This window comes from Belonocnema kinseyi, chromosome 2 (assembly GCF_010883055.1).
Source record: "Belonocnema kinseyi isolate 2016_QV_RU_SX_M_011 chromosome 2, B_treatae_v1, whole genome shotgun sequence".
NCBI classification, from domain to species: Eukaryota; Metazoa; Arthropoda; class Insecta; order Hymenoptera; family Cynipidae; genus Belonocnema; species Belonocnema kinseyi.
Window position 1 is genome coordinate 183308602 of NC_046658.1, and position 9092 is coordinate 183317693.

The 9092-nt window shown below is 29.1% G+C and overlaps 1 protein-coding gene across 1 annotated transcript in view; it reads left to right on the plus strand.

Moving 5' to 3' along the window:
- LOC117167961 (LIM homeobox transcription factor 1-beta-like) overlaps nucleotides 1–9092 on the plus strand; it is a 35161-nt gene that overhangs the window by 12249 nt on the left and 13820 nt on the right. The window contains exon 3 of the mRNA XM_033353231.1: nucleotides 6590–6895. Within this exon, the coding sequence (XP_033209122.1) occupies nucleotides 6590–6895 (306 nt within the window). The remainder of the gene's footprint in view (nucleotides 1–6589; nucleotides 6896–9092) is intronic.

Consider the following 9092-nt stretch of genomic DNA (forward strand, 5'->3'; position numbering starts at 1 on the left):
ATTAGGGATTTCCCGCTTATTATGCGCATGAATCTCATGTCAATTGCGTTAATTTTACTCTTATCTTTTTCTTGATAAGTCCATGTCTCGCTACCGTATAGCTATAACTTATTCGGTGATCACTTTAGAATAGAATGTTTTGGAAAGCTGAGAACAATATAATTTTGGCTCGACATTTCTTTTTCAAATTAATTCTTTTAAAATTTTAAAAAGACTTGTCTGTTTTGATTTTTGATCAAAGATTTGGAAAATGTTTGATTTAATAACAAGGTTGATTTTAACTTTTCAGAAGAAAATTTTGTTTACATTTTTCAGATTGATCATAAAATATCTCATATCTGTGCTAAAATGATATAGTAATAATTAACAGTTGTTGAGAAGAATCTAAAAAAATTTCATACGTTATAAACAAATTAATGAACAAAAGTAATTTTTCAGGATCGACATTGTTTAGCTTATTAAAATCCAGAGTTTTGGTATTATATGTTAGAAAAATTAATGTTTTATTACGTTTTTAATATTTCTAAGAATTATTAAATATTTAAGCGCTTTTAATAAACAAATTCGGACTATGGCTATTTTTCATCCAAAATATTATGTTTTTTTATGGAATCAACTAAGAATATCTGCGCGATGTTTTTTCGCTACGATAAATTTTTAGAACTGACAAAAAATTTGGATCACTTAAACAATTTTTATAAACAAATTCAGAGTTTCGTTATCTTTCAACGAATAGGTTACGTTTTTTATGGAATAAACTAAGAATGTCTTCGCGATGTTTTTTTGCTGTGATAATTTTTAAATTGAGAACAATTTTCGATCACTGAAAAAAATTTTATAAACAAATTGAATATTGTTTACATCAATTACAATTTTTCTCAATTTCAAAATTAGATTTTATTAAAAAACTTTCGTCGATTTGTTCGGAAACAGCAAAACTTTAAGTTTGGTTATGAAAATTGTTTAAATAATAAATAATTCTGGTAAATTTGTAAAGTTTCATAGAAAAGAACTGTCGGTAACAGATTTTGAGTAGAGTTTGTAAAAAAACTAAGTCTGTTTCTTAAAAAATAACCAAAATGTAAATTGTTTCCAAAAAAGTGTTAAAAAAATTGTGGAATAGCATTTATTTTCAATCAATCGTAATGAAACATTATTTCTTTTAAATTTTGTATAAATCTCTAGTTTTCAAGAAGCTAAACATGGTCAATCCCGAAAAATAACTTTTCTTTATTAATCTGTTTATAACGTAATGAAGTTTTTTTCAAATTATTCTCTTCTACTATAAATGATTTATAGATAGTTTGAGCACAGACATAAAACCTTCTTTTATAAGTCTGAAAATCTGAACAAAAATTGTACTTCTGAGAAAGTAAAAAATAAACTGTCAAATTTTTTGTTAAATAAGAAATTATCCAAATTTTGTATTGAAAATTCAAACAAACAAAAGTATAAAAAATTTCAAAAAACTTTTATTCATAAAAATCGTCTGAATTGAATGAATAGTGTAGGCTAGAAAATCCTCAGGAACTTTTTTCGCCGTCGCATCGGAAATAAATTAGATGTAAAAGGGTGATTGTCAAAAAGTTGAAGATTATAAGTGTCAGCTATTTTTCTCATTTTCTTTGATTGATACATTTTGCGTAAAAATATCTCAATTATCTACTTATATATCAAAGCATAATCTAGCGAAGTTTTAAAATTTTTGACGAGTTTGCTCATACATTTTTTTTAAATACCCAAAATATTTGGCAACGTACCTGTCTCAAATTGCAAATATAAAATGAAAAATTGCTAAATAATATATTTTTTAAATATTTTAGATTTGCAGACATCAATTACACTTTAAGCCGAAAAAGATAATAATCAAGATATCATTTCTGTCTCTTTAATATTTTGTTTGTCTGGTACAGAACTAGATAAAAAGTAATAATTTTTAAAAAAGCAAAAAAAAATTCTTTAAAATCAAAATCGCTATTTTAAGACGAAACAAAAGTCTGCTTTCGAGCTGAATTATCATTAAATTGAGGTCAAGAAAGTTTGATTTAAAAAAGTTATCCAGATGCGAAGAAATGGATGTGGAAATTGAAAATCTCGATGTGACACTAACATAGTGATTAAGAATCAAATTTTAAATTTTTTGCAAAACTAAGGAGCTGCTCTTGGTATATAAAACAAGTGATTTCCTTTGATAGTTGAATTCTGATTATTTTTTGTTTATTGTTTTGTCATTGATATCTTTTTAGATGAAAATTCAAATCGATTTTTTTTTATTTTGCCTTTTTCACTTAAAATTCGCCTGTTTTAAAAGAATTTTATTTCTCTTGGGCAAAAATGCAACTGTTTGATTAAAAATTTAACAATCTTTTTAAAGGGTCATACTTTTGGGTTGAAAATTCGACTATTTAGCAGAAAATAAAATTATTATTTACAATGATTATATTAGTATTAGTAAGTCAACTAGAATCTTCTTTGGATCAAAATCTAACTATTTATTTTAATTCATCTGTTTTAAAGGAAATGTTATCCTTTTTGAATGAGAATTCAACTGTTCAGTTGAAAATTCAACTCTTTTTTGAAAGTTTGCCTTTATGATTTAAAAATTTAACTACTTTAGCAGAAATTACATCTCTCTTGGATAAAAATGCAATTGCTTAGTGGAAAATTAATCTATTTTGTTAAAGTCATACTTTTTCGTTAAAGATTCTATTGTTTTGTTGAAAATTTAACTTAGGATGAAAGGTCGACTTAAATTTTTTTTTTCGTTATTTCTTAAGAATTAATCTGTTTTAGTACAAGTTTCATCTTTCTTGCAGAAAAATGTAATTATTTCGTAGACAATTCAACTTTTTTTAAGTTCATCTTTTTTGGTTGGAAAAATTCGTCTTTTTGGTTTGAAAATTACATTTTTTTCAAAGAAACTTATTCTTTGTTAAAAAATTCATGTTTTGATTATTTTTTTGGATGAAAATTTAACTAGTGTTTTGAAAATTGGTTTTTGTTTTTAATAAAAAAATTTTCTATTTTAAGAGACTTTTTGGTGTTAGAAGTTGGTCTTTTTGGATTGAGAATTCAATTTATTCATATTCCTGTTTAAATATTTATATTTTATTCGTGAAAACACAACTGAAATCTTTTTTAGCAAAAAACTTAGCTATTTTTTAAAATATTTATCTTTTTGATTTGAAAGTTCATCTGTTTTAGTAGAAATTTTATTTAATTTTTAAATGAAAACGCAACTTTTTGCTTAAAAAGTCTTCTTCTTTGCTTGAGAATTTTTCTATTTTGTTTCAAAGATTTGGTTGAACTACTTTGTTAAGAAATTATTTTTTTAAAGATTTATATTTTTAGTTGGAAATTGATTTTCATGATTGAATGGTTAACCTTTTTTTTTTAAATTAACCTTTTTTAATCAAAAATTGAGCTACTCAGATAAAAGTTAAACTAAATTGTTAAAAATTTACTATTTTGATTGAAGGCTTATGTCTTTGGTTAAAAATTTAACTTTTCACTGGAAACCCCTTTTTTGTTTAAAATTAACTTTTTAACTAAAAATATAATTATTCCCTTTTTAAGCTATATCCTTTTTAGTTGAAAGATCTCCTTTTCTGGGAAAAATATAATTTTCGTGGTTTGTAATTTCATTTTTGTTGCGTAAAATTGTATCAGATTCATGGATTTATTTTGCTGAAAAGTCATCTTTTTATGGAAATACAAAAGATGAAACTTTCTTGTTGGGAATTTATCGTTTTAGGTTAAATATTTTACTATTATGTTACAAATTTCATTATTTCATTGAAAATTTAAGTATTATGTTAAAAAGTTATCTTTTACAGAGGAAAGTACATTTTTCGTTTAAAATATATAAATAAACTTGAAAATTTGACATTTGTATCTGAAATACTGTTTTATTCCAATTACAAAAGATTCTATGTTAAAAGTATTGCAAGATTAAAATCCTGGTATTTGAATATTATTGTTAAGGAAAATGAAAACTGAGTCAAGGAAAAATTAGGAAATTTTGAAAATTAAGTTCTCGCACAACCTGCCTAATTCTATCAACAATAACTAGCAAAACACTCCTGGAAAATAAAAATTATGTACAGTAAGAAGGTGCGGGGGGGGGGGGGGGGGGGGGGGGGGGGGGGGGGGGGGTAGACATATTTTATTACGTTATCTAAAAGTGGTGAAAGGGTGTCTTAGAGAGCGCCTATAATCCGTTACGTAATTTATAAGTACAGCTTCTATACCACAAGTGGACGACCAACACCCTGCCTTGGTTTTATGGTTTAAAGCACACCAGCCTCCATTATCCGAAAATCACAATATGTCTATTAATTTATACTCTGAACGATACAAGTTTGAAAATCAAGACCTCTACACGGAGAGACTTTAGGTAACACCATCGCGCTAGTTGTGAGTTTGCATTGGCGTCTGTTCCAGATTCGGGGCACCAGTTACCCCGAACTTACGGAGATCAGCCGCTGCGAAATGTGGGTGCTATATTTTTCTAAACTGCGCAAGCTCGGAGCTGTTCCACAAGCGCCGCGTGTGCAGAACGGCTCGACAATATTGTTGATCAAATGGCTTGGCTTGTTCGGGGTAATGGTTCTCCCGAATCAGTGGAGCCGTTCTCCTAACCAGAAGTGGTGCTAATCACTGTGTAATTGGTGCGGAAATTGTACGTGTTGGGTGTGCTGCTCTACCAAACTTCTCTCCTTGTAAGTTGCGGTTTTTTGTTTGGCTTGCTACCATAGACCTAGTACTAAGTTGTCTCCTTAAGGCCTTGCGCGAATCTCCTGATTGATCCTCTTTATTTTATCACAAACTTGGCAATCTTCTAAACTTTAATCGTTCCTCTTAATCCTAGATTCTAATATGATAAAATGTGAGATAATATCATATTAAACAGAAATGGGGTTTGAATGTGGACAATCCTTTAATATTTAATAATGATATTGATTATGTATTTAGAAAAGCCAATAAGACACTATAGGATTTCCGATGAGGGGCTCTGATGAGCTTGTTACATTCTCATCAGAGAAGTTATTAAATTTTTGTAAAATCAGGCCCTTTCCATTTTTGTCGAATGTCCACGTTTTGAGACTTCCTGAATCCGAAAAACAAGTTTTTACAAATATGTCTCTCTGTTAATGTTTCTGTAGATTTTTAGTTTGCTAGCACGATAACTTTTGAAAGAATTGACACAATGGATTGGCCTTTGGTAAACTCTTTTAGTGTTTTAAAAGGAAGGTCAAGTTCGTTAGCCAGCAATGTTGGATACAAATTCAAAAATGCTATGTATGATTATTATTGTTACTGGAAATAATGAAAAATTTATCCTTATGACTTTTTATAATAATAAAAAATTACCGGATTTATAGCATTTGCAAAATCAAACAAAAATTAACATTTTAAGCCATACACCGCACAATATGAAAAAAGGAAAGAAAAGAAAAACGACTTTTTTCGATAAAAAAAGATTACCAGAGTTATAGGACTATCGAAATTAAAAAAACATAAACCGAAAATGTTGATTTTACATAATTAAAGTCAAGAAAATAAAAAAGTTACTTTTTGATGGCCCTACAAGATTATGATAAGAATTTGGTGAATTTTTTCGAATTAGGTTATTTGTTTTAAAGAAATGAATTCCTTGAGATAATAATTTAACATTCCCCATCCAAGAATTTTTTCTTTGTATCAAAAAAATGTCACCCAAAGAAATGATAACACCTAATCCGTCCATAACCTGACTTATCGACCAACTAGGCCCCAACTTTGCTTTATTTATTTTTGCAGTCTCAACCAAATTAGAATAAAAAATTGTTTTTAAAAATAAAAAATGAGTAAAAACATTTATAAGGGTAAAATTGTTTATTTAAAAGAAAAATTTCAAGTAGCTGAAGATTTTAAAAAGAATCTTATTCCCGAATCTGATTAGTCGTCGCCAGCCTCAACTTTCCTTTGCGATCCCAATCTTTATAGTAGAAATTTTTAATTAAAGTTAACGTTAAATCATAATTATCCATTATCATTAAGCGCTGTAATAATAATTTTCTTAAAGGGAATACAAGAGCACAGGTAAAAGTCATTCAAAACTAATTTATTTGTGATTCTCTTCATAGCTATAAATCTAATGGCTAATTCTCTTGAAATGTACTTTTTGATAATATTGGTAATGGATTTTCGAATTTGATTTTCCCTGTCAAAAAGTATACTTAAAGAATTTTTCTGCAAAAAATAAAAAAGACATTAATTATAATACAAATAATTCATAATATATTTGTTTTATTTTATTTAAAGGCTCAGTTAAGTGGTTAGTTACTTTTCTGGAAAGAATGTTTCAGAAGGTGTGCATGGATATGTTCTGTGTAATATTTGTCAAATTTTTCTATTAAAATCTTGAAACTCCAAACTGTGATAAACAGTCTGTACATTTTACAGAAAGTAACCGAAAATTTATAGTTACTGAAAATTCTCTAAACTCTGCAGAAAACTCTCTAAGGTTAGCTGAAATGCTATGATGTACCTATTTAATGAAAAGGAGTGAAAAATGGTATTAATGTGGATTTTTGTTAAAATCCAGATGACGAAGGTTTGGATGAGGTTCGACCACGTGATGGAAGGCGGGGACCGAAACGACCGAGAACGATATTGACGTCCTTGCAAAGACGCCAGTTCAAAGCATCCTTCGAAATTTCGCCCAAGCCCTGTAGGAAAGTTCGAGAAGCTCTCGCTAAGGACACTGGTCTCAGTGTTAGAGTTGTGCAAGTTTGGTTTCAAAATCAACGTGCCAAAATGAAGAAACTTCAAAGAAAGGCGAAAACCGAATCTGGCTCAGACAAGGAGCCAAAGGAGGAACGGAAAACCGAAAGTCCACATAGCGATCATAGTAAGTTTCATAATTATAAACACAAAATTAAAATTTGCTTTAACTGTCTTTAATAATTAAAAAAAAAATTATTTTTTACTCAACTATGGGAAATTATTTACACGGTCTGCGCAATCGGCACAGTAGAAGTCCGATAACTTTCTCATTTCGGGGCGGAAAATTCCAGGAATTGGAGACTTAGCGAATGCCCCTGCCAGTCGAAGTTATTCATGCGCGCATGTGCACGCGTCTTGGCGCTAAAGCTTAAATGGAGCAAATAGTAAACGCTTTGTGATCCCGAAAGTTTAATATTTCTCTGGTTAGAATTGTTTATAAAAACATTCATTTTGAACATAGCTAATTATCTTAAATTTTTTTTATGATTATCAAACGTTAAAAAATATCGAACTTTATGAACTATCAAATAGAAAAAATTTACCAATTAACAAATTAATTTTAGTACCTTTAGAGAATCTTCTGATTTGATACGATATAAGTGCAGGCAAAACTATTTAAGTGCATTATCTGATTCCGATTATAAGCTTAAAAATATACTTTTAGATTATTCAAAAAGATTATTATTTACGTAACTTTTATAATCGGGGCACTTAAAGGCAATCATCGCAATCTCATTTCATGAAACCAAACGTATAAAGCATTTTCTAAAAACTCAAAATGTAATTTTTGGTGCCGCTTGGTTTGCAATTTTCCATCATCATTGTTTAATCTCTCTAATGAGTCTCGATTTTCAGACAAAACTTTAACTGTTTTCTTCATCACGTTACACTCAGCAGCCAGTTTTGTTAAAGATTCTCCTTCTTTTAATCTATTTAGTATGGTCAATTTTTCAGCGGCAGATAAATTAACACAGTTCCTTTTCTTGGAATTGTTTGATTTTTGTTCACTTTTTTTATCATCTTGCATTTTTTTGGTATTGATAGATACAAATCCAAAACTTATTTAAGTTGTAAGTGCTAGCCGGTAGCACACAGTGAACCACGAGAAACACTATGAACAAGCAGCATGCGTGCGCATGCGTATAATGTGATCGCTTGTTGCCTAGTGGGAGAACCACAATTAGTGTGCGTGTCGTATGTGTGATGACGTTTTAAGGGGAGTGTACACTTATCGGACGGCAACTTATCGGACTTCTACTCACTACTGCAGGGCTCGCCACTTCAAGCAGGTGTTGGCTGCCACGACAAGTGCATGGCTGCCACCAATTTTCCTTGTCACTTTTTTCTTCGTTTTCCCGGAATCGAGCGAAGGGTTACAGTCACGGTAAATTAAGTCTCGTCGTTCACGCCGTGGGGTCTGAACCTTTTTACTCGAATTTTCAATACATTTAATTTCCAATTTTATTTTTAATTGAGAAAGTGAATCAAATTTACCTGCAAATTGAAGCTGTCATAAAAGTTTTAAAAAGGAAGAAAAATTTGAAGAATTTTGAATGAAAATTCATTAAAAAAAAAAAAAGAGAGAAACGATTGTCGCCAAAACCTTTTTCTTCGTTCTTATCGTTCTCCTTTATCTTGTACAAACTTTAAGTAAAGATTAAAAAATAATTTACCTAAGTTGCTGGAAAGATTTTGTGTTGGTTTTATTAAAAATTTTCAATACTTGTGAATGAAGAGCGGATTGAAGCTACTGTGACGTTAGTTCAACTGTTTAATAGAAGCTTTCAAACTTCAAAGCTCTCATACAAAAATGTTTAAATATAGGCGATTTATGAGTTTAAACAATTCCAGTAGAGAGGCTATTTGTATCAGTAAAATTTCACTCACAATCTGTGAAATTTCACTGATTCATATTTAGAGAGTAGACCATTGAGTCATAAATCTATTCAAATTTATGAATTCTTAATTTTTTAAACTCTCCATTAAAAATTCTTAAATTTTGATGATTTAATATCAAATTTTCTTCTTTTTAGAACAGTTAGAATTTAAAACTTGACATTTGATTTCCGAAACCATCAAAAGTCAACAATTTTGATTTATGAATCTTCAAATTTCAAGAGATTTCATTTGTACTTTTTCGTAATTTAAATTGTCAATCTTTTAAATTAAAGGATTTTTTAATTTTGAGAATTTAGAATTACAAATTAGGTAAGTTTTTAGTTTTACAATTAAAAATTCTATAATTTTCACAATTTTTATTTGGAATTTCTTAAGTTTGGAATTCTCAGAATTGATAACTTTGACTCATGTTTAAAATCATT